The sequence below is a fragment of the Macrotis lagotis genome, chromosome 1 (assembly GCF_037893015.1).
Source record: "Macrotis lagotis isolate mMagLag1 chromosome 1, bilby.v1.9.chrom.fasta, whole genome shotgun sequence".
In the NCBI taxonomy this organism is placed as follows: Eukaryota; Metazoa; Chordata; class Mammalia; order Peramelemorphia; family Peramelidae; genus Macrotis; species Macrotis lagotis.
In genome coordinates, this window is record NC_133658.1 from 708391373 (window position 1) to 708414280 (window position 22908).

The 22908-nt window shown below is 34.2% G+C and overlaps 1 protein-coding gene across 7 annotated transcripts in view; it reads right to left on the reverse strand.

Annotated features, from left to right (window-relative positions):
• PKP4 (plakophilin 4) overlaps positions 1–22908 on the reverse strand; it is a 229770-nt gene that overhangs the window by 17823 nt on the left and 189039 nt on the right. For all 7 annotated transcript variants that reach the window (XM_074215929.1, XM_074215926.1, XM_074215928.1 and 4 more), the window contains 6 exons: positions 21428–21560; positions 18984–19197; positions 5911–6094; positions 2848–2965; positions 1599–1790; positions 1249–1422 (listed from right to left, as the gene is read on the reverse strand). In XM_074215929.1, coding sequence (XP_074072030.1) covers positions 1249–1422; positions 1599–1790; positions 2848–2965; positions 5911–6094; positions 18984–19197; positions 21428–21560 — 1015 coding nt within the window. The remainder of the gene's footprint in view (positions 1–1248; positions 1423–1598; positions 1791–2847; positions 2966–5910; positions 6095–18983; positions 19198–21427; positions 21561–22908) is intronic.

Sequence of the window (22908 nt, forward strand, 5' to 3'; positions counted from 1 at the left end):
GCCACCTAGCTGCACATTGACACGGAACCCCTGCAATAGTCCCATGGCTCACAGGACATGACACACTCGGTCATACCACTCAATCTTCTCATACCTGGACAAGTGCAATAGCCTGCTGGTTGGCAGTCCTACATCAAGTCTCAGTTCAACCAGTATTCAGTTTTCAAAGTGATCTTCCTAAAATGCAAGATTGATCTTTCACCTGCCTCCCCAAAGCTAACAGATCCCAGGGAATTTTATTATCAAGTATACAATACTCTGGTGTCCAAAGCCCTTTATAACCTGGTCCCTTTCTAGTTTCTGAGTTTTCTTGCACCTTAATCCTCTCCATGTGGTGTGTGATCCTGTGGTAGACACTAGTTCCTTGCCCTTCCTTATCCATGATACTCCATCTACTGACTCTGAAGTACTCACTGGTTGTCCTCTATGCCTGATTTCTTTCCCTCCTCATCTTTCTGTTGTGGATTCTTTGAAGTCTTAGCTAATGTCTTACCTTCTATACAAGAAGCCTTTTCTGTTTAACTGTAACCTCTTGTCTGAGATTATCTCTAATTTATCCTGCATATATGCTGTTTGAATATAGTCTCTCCAATTAAGACTGTGAGCTCCTTGAAAACAGGGACTTTCTTTGTAGCCTTTGTACTTAACACCCTGCCTATAGAAGATCAATAAATCCTAGGTGACTGACAAACAAACCTTTGGTTATCTACCGTTTTGTGATTCTTCAGTGGTTTTCTATGTGTACATTTTGTGGTTGTTATTCAGTTGTTAGATTTCATGCTCTCCCTTTTTTTTTGGTTTTTGTAAGGCAATGGGGTTAAGTGACTTGCCCAAGATCACATAGCTACTAAGTATCAAGTGTTTGAGGCTGGATTTGAACTCAGGGCTGGTGCTCTATTCACTGCACCACCTAACTGCCCCGGTTATTAATAAGATTTCTCAAAGGCTATGTTTTCTTTCAAGGAGACAATGCTGTACATTAGAAAGAGCACTGGATTTAGAATCAGGACCTGGGTTCAAATTCCAGTTTGTCCCTTCAACTCTCTGAGTCTCAATTTTCTTATATGTAGAATGAAGGGGATGGAAGTGATAATTTCTGAGATTTATTATAACTCCAAAAATATGATATTCTGAGCCTATTTCTTGGCACAGTGCCAGGCACATGGTACATCCATAAAAACATTTATTTGTTGATTTTCTGGTTGAATGTGATCACTTAAGAATCAATTGGAATCTATGTCATTTTACCTTCCAGTTGCCTGCAGAGAGGTTCTGGAGAGATCCTGCAGAACCTTCTAAAGTAGCTGGGTTGGAGCTTTCTGCTAGAAGGGTCAGGTATGGCTTTACTACTGATGGATGCCATAACATTTCAACCCCTTTAGGAGATTTAGAAAAGCCAGGTATGGGGCCAACTCCATCCCACTGAAAGAGAAAAAAATTAATATGTTAAGTAGGAGTAATCACCTGTGGTAATATTTAATCATTTTAGTGTATCTCTGATATGATACAAATTCTACAACTACCATTTTCTCCTCAGAAAAACAATATTTTTTGCTCTCCCCAAAATACTAGAAATTTATGTCAAATTGAATGCTAACTTGATCCTCTTGTGGAGTCCTCTTTTTCTTCTTCTTCTTTTTTCCCCAACAACTTGGTTCTGCTTCTTTGCTGGGAGATTCTTTTCCTAATAAGTCATCCAATTCATTTATTCCCAGCAGTCGTGCCTGAGGTACTTCTAATTCTAATCGATATGACAGGTTCCTCAAGGTGCACACACAGTTTTCCACAGTCTGAAATTTAATACATAGAATTAATGCCACCAAACAGAACAAGTAACTTTCACATTAAATTGACGTTAATTGAAAAAGCTTTTCTGACTTGAGCATGATAGCTTACATATATGAATACCTATATTTATAAAATAATTTTTTTTTAGGTTTTTGCAAGGCAAATAGGGTTAAGTGGCTTGCCCAAGGCCACACAGCTAGGTAATTATTAAGTGTCTGAGACTGGATTTGAACCCAGGTACTCCTGACTTCAGGGCCGGTGCTTTATCCACTGTGCCACTTAGCTGCCCCTATAAAATAATTTTTTAAAGACAACAGAAAAATGACTAGTTAGCAAAGTGATATATTTATAGGGCATTCTAAAACAGCTGTGTTCTGGAAATTTTTCAGGATACACAAAGAATTGATATCAATATGGTCTTACCTCCAGATATGCACTTCTAAAAGTTTGTAAAACTCCTTAAAGGGAAATCGACCAAACAGACCAATTATATGACAGTTAAGAATATTCCAGTTTCAAGTTACTGTAATTCAGAGGCAGCTGCCACCATTCTTCCCTTGATGACAGATGCTGCTTCTGGGTTCCCTCCCTGACCTAGTCCTTTAATCTCCAAGTTCGGGTCCTGTATTGCCACCAGGAAATTATCTCCTTCCTTGTTTCTATTCCAAACATGAGCTTGCTGCTGCATACATGTCTATACTCAATATTTTTTCTTTCTTCTTTTACTTCTTCATTTCCTCCCTTTTTCAAACACTTCTCTCACTACAGTAGTGATATTCCCTCCTAGAGCCAGGATGCTAACTAAGAAGGGATAAAGAGAAGAGGAGCAGAGGAAGACTTCTATAGAACAGAGAAGGAAATGGTGATATAATTTAGGGATAGGTAGAGAAGAAAAGATGACAGTAGCTGTTTTTATAGGGACAGTCACTTTGCCAATAATCATTTGAAAACCCATGGCTAGGGTGTCACTTGGGTCTTTCTGCTTTTTCATAGATGCTTTTGTGCTAAAAGAGGGTCCCTTAATGTTTATGATATTATTTGACTCCATTTATTCCATACCTTGCTGTCATAATCAGAAGTGTTCACACATGCATGGATCACATATAACAAGGAATCTACAAGGCCTTCACAAGACCTCATTTGTTTCCGTGCTTCTTCTCCTGCAGAACTGAGATTCCTAAAATGTGGAGATAGAGTGAGACCTCAAAAATGTACAACTTAATTCATTTATTCACTTACAACCCATGAGGGAGGGAGAGAATTTGGAACTCATCATTTACAAAAGTGATTATTATTTTTTGGGATATATTTAATAAAATATATTTTCCTTTATTTTGAAATAGTTGACCATGTCAGCTTTGCACTTAGAGTCAACACACACACAAAAAAAAGACCTACTTATGCAATCAGTAACAGAAACTCTAAACATTATTTTGAGGTTTATTTTTTTGAAAAATAAACTCAGTGGTTACAAAATCTAGCCAAATAATGGTGACTTTGTAATTACCTTAAAAAAAAAATCTAAATGGTTGTCAGGCTGGACAACTCTCTTAAGAAAATGCATGTAAAGCTGCCACATATCTATAGGGACCAGGAGTGCACCTGCTAGTTCAATAACTCCAGATTTGTTTCATTGCATCTTGATCTAAAATTGCTCTAAGAATTAAATTATAAAATCAGCAGCACGGCTTTCCTTAATAGCAAATAACTTCCATTCAGCATTCTACTTATTTCCCTACTGTCATACAAGACTATCTCTCTCCTTTCTTGGAGAGAAATCCGAGATAAGCATGAAAGTAATGATCTTAGGCAAGGCCACTTGGAAACAAGGCAGAATAACAGAATCATGGAATCTTTGAGTTGTTAATATAGCTCATAGCAAAAATTTTATCTGCAGTGAAAAAGGGATGCAAGTGCTTTTGTTTTATTTTTTGACAGTTCTATTTCTTAAGAAGTTTTCCTAAAATTGAGTCCACAACTGCAATCCCCAACCTTCCCCATTCCCTTTAAATTCAATCTACTGCCCCTAGTTCTGACCTTTGGGACAGACCAAGCAGAATAAGACTAATTCTTCTACATTGCAATCCTTTAATTATTTGAAGACTATCATGATGCTACAAGTCTTCAGAAGTCTTTTCTTTTTCAACTAAATATTCCTTGTTCCTTGGATGCTTCTATGGCATTGCTGTCTTGGTTCCTCTCTTTGAATGGGCTCTACACCTTACCAATATTTTCTATAAGATGTGGTGCCCAGAACTCAACCTGATACTTTACATGTAGTTTGACTTAGTTAATGGACAGGACCATTAGCTTCCTGATTATGGACACCAAACTTTATTAATGCAGAATAAGGGAGGATTAGTTCTTTTTTGCCTCCTTTGCAGTTTCATTCACAGTAAGTTCACAGTATTCTAGAAGCCATATGCCTTTTTTTTTGCATGCACAGACTAGTTATAATTCTGTGGAATTGCAATGAGGTTAATTGACTTGCCCAAGGTCACAGAGTTAAGAAATTATTAAATGTCTGAGGCTGGATTTGAATTCAGGTCTTTCTGACTCCAGGGCCATTCTTTAGCCTATCAAGATATTTTTTTGTATACTTTTTAAAAAAAATTTAAATATTTTATTTACTTGTTTTTCCAACTATATGCTTAAAAGAAATTATTCTCCAGTGTAATGTCATTCATAGATCTGAAGTATGCTGTGTACTGATAAAAATGTAGTTGAATTATGCTTGAAATATATAGAGGAATTTCTTGGTGGATAACAAAGCTTTCCATGTGAAGAAGTGTGATTCTGGGGGGTTTGGTAAGTCTGGCTGGGAATCAGCAAAGCTTCACAAGACTCATTTTTGACATGATAGATTTTTATCCCATGGACACAGGAACTGATATTACTTAATGGAGCTATAGTGTAAAGATCTGACTAAGGGAGATCTATAAAATTATCTATCTTGTCTAATTTGCCTCCTTTTGATTCACAACATGTTGTCCATTGCATCCTGTGTATTCATAGTGTCACTCATTACAGAAAAACAAGTAGTACTTCCTTTCTAACTTATATGTCTAGTAAGGGAAAATGGAATAAAAGGTTTTCTTTCCAAATTTTGTCTTGGCTAAAGGCTGCTATGGTAAGATCATATTAGCATAAATTAATAATAATAATAATAATAACAACAACATATACCATGTAATGTTAACAGAATACTTAATTGTATATACAGAAGGATATCTTATTTTTTAAGATTAATAACCTCTAGATATTACTATTTACATTGTTTTTTATAAAAAAGAAACAGAATTTGCATTTGTTTGACAGAATTCAAAAGGAATTAAAATAAATTATGCATCTCTAACTTGCCCAGTTCAAACTACTGAGACTTAGGATGAGAACTTCTGTCTCTCCTAACTCATATCTTTCCAACATACATTACTTTTGATTTTATGAACTCTGAGTTTATGAACTACAATTATGCAGTCTGGAAATTCACTGGTTAACTTATTGTATTAGAGAGTTAACTGGTCTCAAAAATTAAATGAATTTTCCTGGTTACTAAATTAGTGTTATTAGAGGCTGGATGTTAATCCAGGTATAGCTCACTTTAAGATCAGTCCTCTATTCATTACTTCATGCAATCTTCATGAAAAGGTATATTTACTTTTTTATATGACAATGAATATTAGTTATATGGAAAACTTTTGAATTTGGGAAGTAATGTGAGACTTAAAAGTGGCAATAAATCTTTCAAAAAATAATAATTTGGCACTTGACATTTTTCTAATGTGAAAATAAAACAATCTGAATAGAAAGAAATGCTGAATCAAAAACCTTTTTAAACACAATAATAAGGCAAAACTAAGAGATAAACATATGATGTATAGATTTCAATTACAATGTAAATCAGGGCTGTCCAACATTACTTTTAAAAGTTTTATTGAAACAATAAACAATATATTTTGATTTGTCATTTTAGTGAGCTCATTTTTACCAAATCAATTAGTCAACCAATTAAAGATTGGTTAGTCAATCAATTAGTCAATCAATTAGAGAGGCACATAAAATCACACTGGCCCCATTTTGGACAGCTCTGAAGTAAGTGATCAGCAAGTGATCAGGAATTACCTCAGGCAACCTGTAGTATTACGAAGAACTAGTGAAGTCTGAAATTTAATTTTATGATCTTCATCAAAAGAAGAATTATTCCATCCAGAATGTGGAACTATCACAGTGCTTGTTAGAGTTGAAAGAGCATCTCGAATGATTGTCATTTTTACTGCATCACATGAGGACAAATTCCAAAGAACTCCTTAAAAAAAAAAGTTGCATTTAAAAAATCAATATCTTTTAGAAGTCTTTGTAACTTAAAAATTAAAATGCACAAAATAAATAATAGTAGTAAATGTCAATGCTTGTACCAGTTTGTCCCATGTCAAGTTTACACCTTTAGGAAACTAAGTGTTCTAAAATTGTTACTGAGTATATATGAATGATTTATAGTGTTTTATAACAGCATGTTGAACATTCTTTTAAGTTATAGTAAGACTTTACTGATTTATCAGGTAAAATGGCTTCTGCAAAGTGAATTAGTTACTATTCTAATATTTTTTAGAAAATGAAAGCCTGCAATAGAGCTCAGAGTATTGCTATTCATATTGATCAAATACATTCCTACAAGATGAATAAACAGAACTTAACAGAGCATTCAGTCAATCTATTAGATGTCTTGAAATAAAGAGTTCCTTGCAAAAGAAAAAAATGGTTAGGATCTGTCTGAGGCATTTTAAGGAATAAAAAGAAAGTTCTATTTCTAATTCTACAGGAGAAGATGAAAGACCATAAATTAGACCAGAATGGTCTTTTGGGAAGAAATACAATATAAAATAAATCAGGACACAGCTCAGAGAAGTTAAAAATAGCCTTCCTTCCTTCATTTCAGAAATTTTGTCTTGTAACTATCAAAGATATTAATTATCTTTTGACATGTCAAAGAGAAATGGGTTTTAAAAATATATAAATCTAAATTTCATACAATAGAATTTTTTATATACTATGTAAGGAATACTGATTTTCATTAAGAGAGATGCATTCTTGTTTTTTTAATTTAATGATTAGTGTAATAAGGTGAGTAGAACACAATGAAAGATAAGAGCACAATCATAACATTGGGCTAACTAGGGATCCGAGGGTCCTGTCTTGAACCAGGTGTCCAACAAGGAAAAAAAAAAGAGAGTGAAAAACCTAAATAAGAGACTAGATCTTCCAGTTACAGGGTAAAAAGAGAATAAGAAACATTGCTGTTATAGTGGTTAATCATTTATGCATGCTTGCTTTCCCTCTCTAGCTGTGAAAATTTCAAATTTGTTAATGCAATGAAAGGAATTGAAAGTAAATGAGTAGATACTTATTATGATTAAGCAGCAAGAGACTACTGGCTCTCCTAAGGAAGAAGCATATGGTAAATATCTATATTATTTGTTTTTCTTCCACAAGCATTTGCTACTTGGAAATAATTATTAACAAAATGATTGCTAATATATAAACCTGGTCACAGAAAAATTTGGTATTGGTTGCTTAGCAAAGGACACCTATACATGACCCTTGAAAATTTCCATTAAGTCATTAGAATGATGGTTTTAGAGAGTTTATGGTTTAGGACAATCAGCAGAGTTCTATTTTATCTGCAGATCATAAAGATCAGAAATGGATCACATGTTTTAACAAGATTGCAACACAGGAAAAGTCTGTTTTTTGATTCAGGAGTAAGACAACTGGACTTAAAAAGTCACTTAGTCACTTGCTGAATTCTCTTCTATCATTTAAAGCCCAATACATCTTCTTAATTCTCCTAGCTGGTAATGATCTCTGCTTTGCTCCTTGCAAATACACTCATCATATACTAAGGTAAAATAAAACTTCTGTTAATTTACAAATTGGTTAGACCAAAAGTCAACATCTTTATCTTCAAAAGAAGAAATGATAATGAGAAAATGGCTCAATTGTATAATTTTATCCTAACCTATTCAAAGAAGATAGCAATGCTAAAAAAGTAGAAAAGGCAGAGATGACCTTATTAACATTGACTGTAAAAATTTGGATAGAAAAGTATAGATAAAAAAGTCACCATAATGATGCTAAAAAAAATTCTGTCAGAAAATACCTGATTTCTTTGCCAAGTGTAAGGCAAGGACAACACTAGATTAAAGAACATAATAATTTGTAATCACTGAAGAGCAGGAACATGAAAAATGAGAGCTGCCTCATAAAAAGGTGAAAAACAGTAGGAGGTGACAACAAATCTGAAGGTTAGATTGAAACTCAACAACTACACGCTGTCCCCCAAGCAATCAAGAGATAAATCTGACAGAATAGATAAATGGAAATTGAAACAGATGTGATCAATTCTATAATAATCTACATTCCTAATTACGATGATAGCAAAATGACTAACTTTGTATGTGAAATGGCACTTAAGAAAAAAAAGCAGGACTGGTTAGACCATACACACACACACACACACACACACACACACACACACACACACACACACACACACACTAAGGAAATCAGTGAAGATGGTAAGGAAATATTGAAAATATTAAGAGACTGCTTTCTAAGATGTATCAGGGAGAAAAATCAAAAGAATGGGGGGGGGGGGGAATCCTCCCAAATGAAAGCAAAAAAAATTCCAGTAATTACAAACCCATATGTTCAACTTCATATAAGAATGTTCTATGAAAGGATATCTTTGATGAAAATAGAAAAAATAGGAATAGGTTCTTTCCCAAATTGGTTTTGTTCAGCTGATCCTAACTTCATAATAACACCATTGACTAAAAGGTTCAGAATTATCTGTAACTTCAATGATGTATGACCAGTCCATATTCTATTTTGTTCATGGTTTTCTTTGATGACATTCTTTAACCCACTTCACCTTTGTAATTCATTAAAATGCTCAGGGTCATTTCCCTCTTCATTGCCTCAATTTCAATTCATTTGTTCCATGACTTGCTGCCTTATAAAGGTCTTTGTTTCAACAGTTAAAAACTGTTCTTTTCCTCTTGCTCAGTAATTATTTGCAGTCTTTATAATTATTTGCAGTCTTTATACACATACACAACGACCCCCAGCCCTACCCCAACCTACATATACACATTGTATAGTCTTACTTTAGTTTTAAGGGGGAAAGAGAACAATTATTTAGAAAGTTAGTACTAGCCAGGACCTCTGTTAAGTGATTTATCTTATCTGATCCTCACATAAATCTTGCAAGGCAGGTGCTATTGCTACTGATTTTATAAGCAAAGAAACAGAACTTCAGAAGCTAAGTGACTTGTGCAATCATGAAACAAATGTCTGAGATCAGATCAGAACTAAAATTTTCCTGATTCTAGAGCCTGGCACTCCATCCACTATGTAATCTAGATGTTATTTTTTGAAAAATAATTTTAAGTTATAAATAATAAATAAGCTATTAAAACTTATGATAACTGACACCAGGGGAATTTCTACGAGTTTGGTTGTAAATAGTGGGAGGGATAAATGTTAAATTGCATTTCATGCTCCCAAAAGAGCTCTAAAGGTCCTACTGTACTATGAGTTTTTAGGTACCCTATCTAATCAAATTCACTTCTATACATCCACAATGGATCAAACTAGCTCTAAAGTCTATTATTCATTTTTATCATGATCTAGACAATAAGCATTATTCACAAGGTTTTTCTTCTGTGCATAGTTTGGCCAAAATCTTAAAACTGATTAGGAAGGTCATTAAGGAAGCCTTGCAATGGTTTGAGGCTTGATCCAATCAGTGTGTGATGTGTAAATGAGAGCATATGGAGCAGCTTGTCATTTTCTTGAAGTGATCATTAATCACTTCCACAATAGTAATGAATACTTCTACTGAGCATGCATACTAACTGAGACTCAGTAGTACAGTAGATAGAGCACCTGTCCTGTATTCAGGAGGACCTCAGGTCAAATCTTGCCTCAGACACCTCACATCCAGGATCATCTCCAGTCATCCTGATTCATATCTGGCCATTGGACCCGGATGGCTCTGGAGGAGAAAGTGAGGCTGGTGAGTTAGCACAGTCTCTCCCTCACTCAAATTCAATCCATATGCTTGTCATGGTATCACCTCCCTGATATCATAGTCTTCTTTGAAGATGAAGTTCAAACAACAACCTATCAAACATACCAGGTTTGATGTGAGAGTGTCAAAGTTCTGTTACTTTCAAGGAAACTTGAATAGTTTTAAAATGTACATGAGAGCTGTAAGCATTTTGCTCTACTGAATCAAATGCTTTTTTAGTGAATAAAATATTCCCTATACACCGATGGTCAAAATGTTTTCTACAGAATATCACTAGCAAAAGCATTCCTGTTCCCCTCTTGATAGCCTTATTATGGATGAATGCTCATAATTTGTGAATAAATTATTTTTGCTAAAAAATTTAGATGGGAAATTAGGCATATGAGTCAGTAGTTCTGTTCTCTCAATTGCTTTTGATAATTTATGCCACCTTCAATATGAACCTCCTCTGTGTAAACTTGGTCCATTTAAGTTCCTTTATTTAGCTTTTAAGTGCCATTTGTACTTCCTCCACAAGTTTCCCCAAACTTGTGATATTGGAGATAAAATGAAATGGATCTCTGCTATCCAATCAGTATCTCTTCTTATATGCTTGTTTCCTTCTTTCAAACATAATGACTTTGGGACAAGAACGGGAGAGGAAAGTTCACAGTTTATAGTGATTAAAAAAAACCCCACAGGTCAAAACCTAACCCAAGAAAAGGACAATCCTGATCTAAAGAAAGGCAAAGGAAAGATCATCAGTTCAGACCAAGAATCCACTGATCACCTCTTGAAAGGCAACCCCAAACAAATATGTCTAAAAGAACAGAAGAAAAATAATTAATTATCAGAATTATGAATGTGAATGGGATAAACTTTCTTATAAAATGGAAAAGTAGTAGAATGGATAACCAAATCCATTTATATGACAGAAAAAGTTTCTCTCCCAACTTCCTCATTTCTTTTCTACAGTATTCCACACTCCCTCTTTTTTTCTTTTAAGATTACTGAGACATAACCACTGTGCCAGTTCCTGTCTTAATTTTTAATGTTTCTTTTTCCTCTGACAAGGTAAGCACTTTGGTATTAATTTAGGCTTTTTGAGTGTTCAAATATATTTACCTTTTTTCTCTTGATGCCTATGTTCATAATTAAAAAGTTTATATTTAGTTTTGATCCTTTCAACAGCAGTGGATCAAAGTCTTCTTCCTGTCTTTAACTTTTTGATGATCATATTCTAAGATTTTCTTTTTATATAGTTCTAAGTATTTTATGTTCCTTACTGTAGCTTTCTGATATATGACTACTTCTGCCTGCCGTCAGTATTTTTCCTTTGCCCTAGAAGCTCTGGATTTTGTCTACGAATGTTTCTAGTTTTCACTTTGTAGTTTCATTTAGGAAGTAATTGGAGTCTATTTTCACATGATACTCAAGTTCTAATAAATATAGTCATTTTTTTACTTAAGACATTGAAATAGGATATACAAGCTTTTTAAAAGTCATGATGTTCAGCGAGTCTGATCACTCCTAAATTGTCTTCCAGGTCAGCTGTTTTTGGTAACAATCTTTATTTTACTTTAATATTCATTGTCTTGAAATTACCGAATTTTGTTTGATATTTCGCACTGTCAAGAAATCTGCTTGATTACGATTTCTACCTTTTATTCAAAGCTATATATTTTCCTTCTAATTCTTTTCTCCAAAGCTCTGTTTAAATTTTCAAAATTTATTTTAAAAATATATTGCTTAATTTCTTAGTAGGTACTCTGGTAGTACTTGTAGTCAATCCATTCTTTGAGGCTTTGCTTGTGGTCTTTCTAGAGTTACTTTCTTCTTCATATAGACATACCACTCAGTCATGATATTTCTTCATAGTAGTTAATGTTTTCTTTTGTTTACTAATGTCCTCCACATATTTTTGATTTGGGAATTAGTGCTGGAACCAAAGTAAATCACTTAGGTTAGCCCCTGTTAAAACATCAATTTTCTTGGCTCTTGATAATGAGTTTTAGCCCCCCCCTTAATTTACTTTAATTTTTTTACATTAGTACAATTATCATGCTGTAAAAATAGACAACATCCCTTCCCCTCTTCCCCCCACCCCCTGTCAAAGAGAAAGCTCAAGAAAAATAAAGTGGAAAAAAAAAGTGTGCGTCAATTTATATTCAGACACCATCAGTTCTATCTTTGGGATGGATAATATTCTTTATCATAAGTCCATCAGAGAATATTTTTTCCCACAGTTGCTCTTGCTAGCTATAATTCTCTCCATCTTATTCTTCCCCACACCCATTTATTCTATATTCTCTCTCTTAACAGCTTGTCCTTCCTCAAAACATTGTTTATCTGATTACCATCTCCCCTATCACCTACACCAACCTCCACCTTCAGGTTCCTTTTCTCCCATCTCTTTCTTCTCCTATTTTCCTCTAGGGTAAGACAGATTTCTATACCCAACTGAGTGTGTGTTATTTCCTCTCTGAGCCATTTTTTAAAGGTTTTTTTTGCAAGGCAAATGGGGTTAAGTGGCTTGCCCAAGGCCACACAGCTAGGTAATTATTAAGTGTCTGAGACTGGATTTGAATCCAGGTACTCCTGACTCCAGGGCAGGTGCTTTATCCACTACGCCACCTAGCCGCCCACTAACTCTTATTTTTATGATAGATTTTACTTTTATATTCAGGTCCCTCCTGCACTTTGTCCATATAAGGTTCATACGAGTTATTGGTATCTTCTTCCCATGGAGGAATACTTGCAGTTCAACATCATTAAATTCCTTATAATGTTCCCTTCCTGTCCACCCTCTTCGTGCTTCACCTGATTCTATACTTGGAGGTCAAACTCTAGTCATTTCAATAGGAAAGTTTGAAATCCCCTATTTCACTCAATATTCATCTTTTCCCCTGAAAGAGTTTGCTGGGTAGTTGATTCTTGCTTGCATTCCAAGATCTTTTGACTTCTGGAATATCATTCCAAGCCCTACGAGTTCTTAAATGTAAATGTTGCTAAATCCTATGTAATCTTGAGTGTAACTCCATAATATCTGAATTATTTCTTTCTGGATGCTTGCAATATTTTCTCCTTAACTTGGGAGTTCTGGAATTTGGGGTTATCATATTCCTGAGAGTTTTCATTTTGGTATATCCTTTAGGAGGTGATAGGTGGATTCACTCAATTTCTACTTTACCCTCTTGCTTCTACAATATCAGGGCAACTTTCCTGGATTATTTCTGGAAAAATGAGGTCTAGACTCTTTTTCTGGCTCCATTTCAGGTAGCCCAATAAATTTTAAATTATCTCTCCTGAATCTATTTTCCAGGTCTGTTGCTTTTTCCTATGAAATATTTCACATTTTCTTCTGGGTTTTCATTCTTTTGGTTTTGTTTTTCTGTTTCTTAATTTCTTACAAAGTCATCAGCTTCTCTTAGCTCTATTCCACATTTGAAGAATTATTTTCTTCAGTTTTCATATCTCCTTTTCCATGTGGCCAATTCTGCTTTTTAAGGCATTCTTCTCCTCATTGATCTTTTGGATTGTATCCCCCCCCCATTTGACTCAAACTGAAAAAACTGTTTTTAAGATGTTATTTTCTTCAGAATTTTTTTTTTTGGAATTCCTTCACCAAGTTGCTGACTTGGTTTTCATTTTTCTGCATCATTCTCATTTCTCTTCTCAATTTTTCCTCTACCTAGTCCTTACTTGATTTTCAAAACCTTTATTCAAGCTCTTCCACAGCCCAAGACCAATTCATATTTTTCTTGGAGATTTTGAACACAGAAGCTTTGACTTTATTATCTTCTGAGTGTGTATTTTGATCCTCTATAGGATCAAAGTAATTGTCTTTGTTCATATTTTTTTCTTTCTTCTGTTGTTTGCTCATTTCTCCAGCCTATGATTTGATTTTAACTCTTTGTTAATGTGAGGTTCTGCTTTCAGGATGGAGGATGCACTGTCCCAAGCTTTTGAGGGTTTTTGCGGCTGTTTTCAGGGACACCCCACAGGGATCTCAATTTCTTCAAGGTCTTATGAGAGGCTCTGACTGCTCTCTTGACCTGTGCTCTGGTCTGTGGATGACCACAACCACTCCCCTCTCCCTGGAGCAGTGAGGAGGGTCCCTGCTCTGCTATGGCAGGAAAGTCCCTTTTCCTGAAACTTGAACCCAGATCACAATCTGGATCTTAGTATGGGCAAACCAGAGTCCTGCCTCATAGAAAGAAAAGAGAACTCTGAAATCTCCCCTCCTCTGTGAGCTGAGTATTCTAGAAGCAGCTGCTAGGTGGCTCCCCAGGCCTGATCTGGTTCCCAGGACTGGGTCTGTGCTGAGGCCTACACTGGGCTGAGCTCCGTGCTCACACTGGTGCAGCAGAGTTTTCCTGCTGACCTTCCAAGTTGTCCCTTGGTAAGCTCTGGGATGAGAGACCTGGAGAGCACCCTGCCATGGACCCAGGAGCCCCATGGGGAACTCCTAGACACTTGGAGTCAGTTTGCTCTGGTGCAGCTGGTGCAGTCCTAGGCTGCATTTCAGGCCCTTTCTAACCCTGTGCAACAGATCCTTCCTGCGGATATTCCAAGTTGTCTTGGGCTGGAAAATTGCTTTTTTCTGTGGGTCCCGTCACTCTAGAATTTGGTTGGGGTCATTGTATGGAAGGGTCTGGGGAAGTGTACCTCAGGATATCCTGCCTTCAGAACATTGATAGATTTACAAAACTCCAAGTTGTTCTCTTCTTATTGCATCCCCCCAATAATCCCTTTTCTCACTCAGATATACTCAGTCATGGTACTATTATAGGTTTTTGGTTTTCATCTAAGTCATTGAGACCCCTAACCAAGTACTCTTCACTTTTGGCCAGCTTTTTGTGCAGTATCAGGCTGGATATATAAGTAAGCTAATACTTCTTTTTAGATTTCTTGATATGATCCCTCTTTTCCTTCATAGTTAGAATATAAGTGGGAAAAATGAGCTCCTCTTTGGCCTGTCACTCAGCTATAGATATATAGCTCCATGACTTATTCTACTCTAACTTAGCTACACTGACAAACAAAATACTTTCATGTGCATGAATTCTTATTTTCTTTTATCTGATCACAATGTGTTCTTTCTACCTCTTCCACTGCCTTGTAAGCCCTCAACCCTATTCTTTGTTTTCATAATGATCTCCATTACCATTCCAAGTTGTACGCCCCTACACTAGCTTTATTCTTTTTCCTTCCTAGTTTTGACCTTCGGGTGAATCAGTTCAACTCTACTTAATTTTAATGTTATTTCTGTGATAAATTTCTAATTCATCATTTTTAATAGCTTGTTTAAATAATTCAGAATTAATAGAGATATGGGTCTTTTTATAATTATATTTTTTTTAGGTTTTTTTTTGTAAGGCAAATGGGGTTAAGTGGCTTGCCCAAGACCACACAGCTAGGTAATTATTAAGTGTCTGAGATCGGATTTGAACCCAGGTACTCCTGACTCTAGGGCTGGTGCTATAATTATATCTTTAGTTTCTCTTCTTTTTCTTGAATCATACTTTTTCCATTTTTTTTCTCCCTTCCCTCTAACTATCCACACAGTTTTGCATTGAAGAAGTCAAGCATCAGAGCACATGTTAATTGTTTTGGAGGGTCTTAACTTCTTCTTAGCCTTTCTCTACGATGTCGTCCTATGCAACTTAAGTTGGTATGCAGTGGCAATTCTTTTCCTAATGGTCCTTTTGCAAATACAAATATTTGCAATATGAGAAGAAATGTCACATGCTAAAATGCTTGAAGCCTTGTCAATTTCTTTACCTGTGAACCACCTTTACATTAAGCTATGACTTTCTTCTTTTTGTGTTTTGCTTATGATAAGGTTATCTGGCATTGTAAGATTCATCTCTTCCAATAATATGTCAACTTGTTGGTATTTGGAAAATGAAGGCTCTCATATTTAGAGTACTGAAAGGTAAATTAAAATTTGACAGCCTAAAAACTATTACTAATCCCAAGTTATTCCTAGGAACTGCTGCCCAACATGACATAAAGATGACCATGTATTTTTTGAAAGCTGTGTCAGTGGAATGAAAATTTATAGAAGCTTTTACCAAGCTGAAAAGACTCTGAATATACATCTTATGGACTAGAGTTATCACCTGAAAACTAGTCCAGGTTTAGTTAAAGTTCCGAACTACTTAAATAGGAGTTACTATATAGTGTTGTCTTCCTAAGACTAAAGTAGTCTTTCTAAATCACTGTCACCAGTAAACTAATGGTGAGTAAGAAGTTATATATTTCCATGGCATTATTAAATTAACCATGTTCCCTAATAGTTTTTATAAATAATTTATATTTAATGATTTACAAATAATTTTATTTCTACAATAGAAGATTCATCTATAGGTAAGAACTGATGATGAGTCAGGAGTACCTGAGTTCAAATCTGGCCTCAGACATTTAATAATTACCTAGCTGTGTGGCCTTGGGCAAACAACTTAACCCTACTGCCTTGCAAAAAAACAGAACAAAAACCTAAAAAAAAATCACCACAAAAAAAAGTTTTATATAACAAAGTTATATTCTAATAGTGTTCTGCTAATCTCAGTTATACAAATTTAGCATAATAAATAATCCTTGGTAACAAATGAATGTATTTGATGACATACTACTGTAGCAATTATCCTTTCCTTCCTTCTTTTATAAATCCCAATCAACCCTGTTAAACTTAAACTTCTAAACAATTAAAACAACAGCAATGATAACAAGTCCAAACACTTCTTTTCATTGGATAATTCACTACAAAAGAAACTGGAAATCAGCTCTATTTAAATCTCTTAGGTCCTTAGGACAAAAAAGGGTGATTTCTAGTAATCTAATCAATTGTAACAAAAACATGAAATAATTAATAAAACACAATTTGGAGGGCCAAAATAATACATTAACATCTCATTAAAATGTTTCAAAACAAACTAAAAACCACAAGATATAACAAGACTTCTGTTTTAGAAATAGAGCAACTAACAATGTATGCCTTTTAAGAAGAGTATTCTTCAAAGATTCACTACACTTCATAGACAAAAAAAGTAAAATGAAATTCTTTTTTGACAAAATCAAATATAAACTCAGGTTGAAGCTAAATTTCTTATGAAAATAATTTCCATAAAATTGATATCCATTTAGATCAGGGTGTTCAATCTTTTAAATTCATGAATACAGTGCAATCCAAAATATCAAGAAGCACAACAAAATGTAAAATGGATTCAACAGGCCTCGAGGGTCACTGTAGTTGGCAGGCTGGACACATCTGATTTGCAAGTATGGTACTTCATTAAACAGATTTTCACTTGTGGTTCATGAAATGTTGCAAAACTCTTTTAAAAGACCCAACAGCAAATTAAAAGGCAGTGAGTGTAAGGATAGATAAATGGTACTATATATTGGTACAGAAATAATCAGATCTTGGCATAAAGTCAAGCTTTCATTTTGCTAAACACAACCATTGAATATTTAATACTGAATTAAAAAAAACAACAACTCTGCAAAACAAAACTATAGTTTGGGTCAAATAGCAATACACACATTCATTATCAGTTATTAGATTATCACCTGTTAGATACCTATCATTTTAATTGTTTATAAATAAATAAAAAAATAAGAGGTACAGGTTTTAGGTATTCAGAGTCCCTAGACTACTAAATTAGAATCCTTTTCAAGTCAATGGGCAATAAAGTAGAATATTTCCATTACTGAAGTAATCTAAGAAAGAATGTTCAGTTGAGTCACTTACTTCTAACTTCCTAATCAGGGCTAAGCAAAGCAGAAACAAATGATTCATCACTTTTTTTCTTTTTCCTTTTTATAATGAGGAAAGAACATGGAAAACATCCATCATGCTCTTGCATTCCAAATAAATCCTTCAATTAATGAGATAATTTGGTCATAAGGTTCTATTATGGCCATTAGCTGAGAGAAAGGTTTCATGGAAAAGGAGGCATCTGAACTAAGTCTTATAGGATAAGCACATTTTCAATAGACAGGGATGGGAGAAGAAAGCAATTAGGTTAAGAGAATTCAAGAGCAAAGGCAAGAAGATTGGAGAATGTGGAATGCTTTAGGGGATGCTAAATATTTTTGTTTGGCCAGGGAGGAACTGTGGCTTAATGGACAATTAACTGGGGCACTGAAGCCAGAAAACTTCGGGTTCAAAAATTCTGCCTCTGACACATCCTGGCTAAGTGACTTGGGGTAAAGTCACTTGACTTCTCCAACCAACTTGCAAAGATTATAAATTACAGAGAAGGTGTTGTTCAACATTGGTAGAAGGAGTTTCTGTCTCTGGGAGTTATTTATATCAATGAAATCTCAGGTCTATTTCTTATCCCTTTCCTGTAAAGGATAATTTTATTCTTCTAGCCCTCCATAAAAAAAGTATTCTGTAAATATTTTGATGAGATTATATTGTGAATTTTTTAAGGCAGGAACTGTCCTTTGCCTCTCTTCACATCGTGCTTGCTTAACATGTTTATTGATTACTGATTGAAATTACTCAAAGAATCAAAACATTTATTCATGTACTGAATATGTTCCTTTTGAATGTTACAAATATGATAAATTATAGTTTAGCAGGTATTTCATAAACTATTTCACTATTACCAACATGTTTATTGACATAATAGTTAATATTCAGATACAGTGTTGCTTCTGAAATATCAATGATAACACTAATCTTTATATAGTACTTAAAGGTTTGCAAAGCACTTGACAAATATCTTATTGTTTTGTCACAACAACCCTGAGTGCTAAGTGCTAGCCCCCTCCCTCCACTTTACAGATGAACAAACTCTAGGGTCATTCAATTAACAAGTGTGTTAGGTCATATTAGAATTCCTATTTGAACTCAGTTATTTCTTATTTCAAATTCCAGTATTGTATCCACTGTGCCACCTAGATGTCTCTATCATCAAAGAAAGATTGTATCATATTCCCTTAGTTACAGTTCTAAGTGCATTTTATTACAGAATCAGTTTGATTATTACCCAATTCTCTGACAATGCCTAAACACTGGGTTAATTAATAGTAGGTTTTCAAATTTCAACTAATAGGAAACAAGAGTCTTTGGGTAAAGAGAAAAAAGGACTATGTATTCCATACCTACCCGTTACAAGTTCCCTTATTTCTGCATCAATAGATTTTCTTAACAATCGCAACAAGGCAGGTATACCACCAACATTTTTCATGGCTATTTTATTTTCATCTGTAGATTTTCCATAAACAAGGTTGCGTAGCGCACCACAAGCATTCTTCTGAACTTCCAAAACTCTGTGATCCAAAAGGTCAACCAGATATTTGATTCCTCCTAATCTACATACCTAGAAAGATAATGTAAACAAGTTCAACATTGCTGCTAATGTCAGTCAATTAAATTATTAAGTGCCTTATAATTTCACATTTAATATTATCAACACTATTATGTATAGAACAAAAGCAGGTTCTAGGCGAAGGTGGAGTATAATCCTTATTCTTTTTTGAAGTTTACAACCTAGCAGAAGAACACAACATTTATTATTCAGTCATTTTTTTAGACACAGTCCTTATTGGAAAAATTAGGTATAGGAGGCAGGAAAATTGACCTGGAGATCTTTTTCAATCTTTCAGTTTGGGGTAAAATAACACCCTACTCTAGAATGGAGATGAGGTGTTTGATAAATCAAATGTTTATTAAGCACATATTATTTACTAACTAAGACTAGTAAGTAAATAAGCTATAAATATACCTTTCATATAAATATATATTTTGGAGATCAATTTGTGTGCTAATACAAAATAGTCTTAGCTGTCAAAAATAGCTTCTGCAATAGCTCTGAGATTACTACTTCAAACTGAAGTCAGAAGACAATGGATCAAGATAAAATCAGAATCAAAGTAGCTATGCAAATTATATTAGAAATGTAGGTGAAAAAATAAGAACTTAACCAAATCACTCCAATTTTAAAGGGCAAAAGCAATTCTTAAAATTATATTTTTTAGGTTTGCCAATTCTAATTAGTAAACCTCTAAGCATTATTCTAATTTAGGACTAAAGATATTCTTCTATGAATATATACATATACCTAGGAATAATGACAAGAATTCAATTATCTTAAATTTTATATATACATGAAAAGAAAGAGGTTCACATTATTATAAAAAGCATGTGAACTCTTATTTTAAGATCGTATTGGATATTAGAAATTCTAAGCTGACCTTTGTTGATTCACATACAGAGTATAAAATGAAAATAAGTACTAATTCTAGACTTTTTTCTAAAAAACTTAGGCACTGACCAACACTTCATCAGAGACTGCAAATGAATCAGAAGTGAGAAAGCTATCAATGTTGTCAAAATGAAGTTCCAAAAATGGTGTTCTGAGTGATTAATAAAAATTCCCCAAATCTTGGCTTTTCTGGAACCTTGCCTTTGCATTTGTGGGACCAAGGATTTTAGTTAAATGATGGAGTAACAGTACCTTTTGTAGTTATGCTTCCTTGCTGGGGCAATAAATAACTAACTGACTAGAGGTCAACAGCAGAGTGAAAAGTACACTGCTTAGAACATTAAGAAACTTGGATTCTAGACTTACTACTGCTCCTAACAGTGATGTGATGTAAGAAAAGGTTTAATACCACAGTTTCCTCCTTTGTAAATGAAAACAGTGGACAAGATGATCTATAAACTTGTTTCTACTTCTAAAAAGATCCAATGGGATATCTCTGTACCTTGTACAACACCTTGCACATACCTTAATGACCTGTAATTCAGCTGTATATATTTCCCTCCACCAATGCTTCTATGATTCAAATAGTTTCTGAGAATTGCAAAGATTGAAAAATTCATCAACCTGAAGTCAACTGGGTGCTATGCCTCTCTAAACTTAGCTGGACTAGTTAGGAATTTAACCTGGACCAGACATTTACCCAGATAGTTGGGCAGAGCTGGTTCTAAGAACATTGTAAGATTCCTCACACTTTTTTGGATATACTATTTTTCATCCCTCACAACAGTTTATGTTTCAAGTCTCAATACTCAGTATAAATCTGAAATATCCAGTTTCCCTTCTTTGTAGGGCTCTCAACCCAAACCAGAAAATTGTTGGTTTAGGACAGTATGGAGATGTCACATGAGAAAAACAAGTGGCAATTGTGTTAGACCACGAAGAAAGATAAAATTTGAATTGGGGCAGAGATAGAAATTTTTCAGACCAGGGGAAGGTGAGACAAAGAAAACATTAGTTGTCAAATACAAGACATATTTCAGTGAGGCCAAGTATAACTTCTGCGTTCTTTTTTAGGTATCCATTCATAGTCAGTCACTGATATGGTGTTTTACAAACCAAACTGATATGATAAAGACAAATCATTTAAAAATTACATTAAAATCACTTCTAGATAATCATTCTAGATTCTGTGAACACTACTTAAATGTATACTAGGATTCCAAAAAAAAAAAAAGCATAGTAAAATATTTTCAAAAGACTATTTAATTGAATAAAAGAATTCCCTGTTGGTGAAACCTCTAAATTTAAGTGCTTTTTTCTTTTATTTTATTTAGAGATCTTGTACCTCAGTTTTTACTTTGTTATCTCCAAAGCACAGATGTTGCAAATAGGCCGCTGCATTTGCTTGAACTGATGGAAACTGATGTTGTAGCATGTGAATGACTTCCGGCAGTTCAGGATCTCGCCAAGCAAATTCTCTGAATGAGAAAAAACACGATTCCAAGAACTTTTCAAATTTGTATTTTTGGCACAATGAAATTATTGTTACTACTGCCAAGTAAGAAATCCTTTGCAACAGAAACATAAAGTTATTAAAACAATAAAAATCTTTGTAAAGCTTAAGCCAGAAATAAAAATATGCAAAGGTTCAGTAAAAAAGATATCAGGGTATAACTAATGAGCCATACTGGGACAAAAGAAAAACTTAGTAGATTTAATTTCTTTCTATAGGTTTCAATACAAGAAAATATTATTTTGATCGACAGTTTTCCTTTTTTCATAGAACACCGGAAAAATATTAGAATTCTTTTGTAAGACTAAAGGCCTCATAACAACCATCAGCTGTGATTAATTTAGGAAAAGTGTGGGTTCTGTAGCTTAGAAATTGAGAGAACTGATAAGGAGATGAAAAAATGGCAGTGTAATAGCAAGAAAATCATGCTAATCTTATGGACCTAATTGTGGACAAGTATGTGAGGGCTTCTTAAATGTAACTTGTTATGTTATAAGAAAATTGACTCAATTGAAAATGGATCTAACAATCAGTAAGAAGGAAAAGTTACTTGTTTAAACAAACAAAAAAAACCTCAAAAACAAATTCACCAAGAATCTAAGCTTTATAGTGAGAGAAAATAAATTATATTTAAGTAATAAAACAGAAAATTAAGTTTAAAAGAAAGAAGAGTCTATTTGTTAGCTTATTTTATTAAACCAGGCTTTTCTTTGGTCAGATTCTATTCATTAATCAGAACATTAAAAAATCTAGAATAATTCCAAATTGGGTCACTTTTGCAAAGAAATCAACACACACACACACACACACACACACACACACACACACACACAGAGTATAAATCTTCATGAGCTAGCCCTCTGAATAAATGGAACACTGTCTTGTATTTATGCAAAACAGATTTTATAAAATATGTTATTTTTTGTCCTACTTTTATTTTTTTCATATCTTATAGTCATGGTGCTTAATTTTAATAGTGATTGGCTAACTGAATCAATATAGTTTCAAAATAATAAACCAAATATAACTTAGTTGAGAGGAAATTAGGTGCTTTAGACTTGTATAATATCATGAATCTGGTGGAGCTCATTAAAGAGAAATTCAATAATTAGTTAATTCTTATTTTATCTGGGTACTCCCCCAAAAGATGTAGTTGAGTCACTGTAGAGAGGATGCAACCTTAGATTTGCTTCATGGTCTTTCTCAGTGTTTGAATGGATTTGGAGGGATAATGAAGAGTTCTTGTCTCCTCAGAGTCAAAGAAGAAAATCTAGTTAGAAATTCATTTTAATGATATAGCACCTTAATTTATT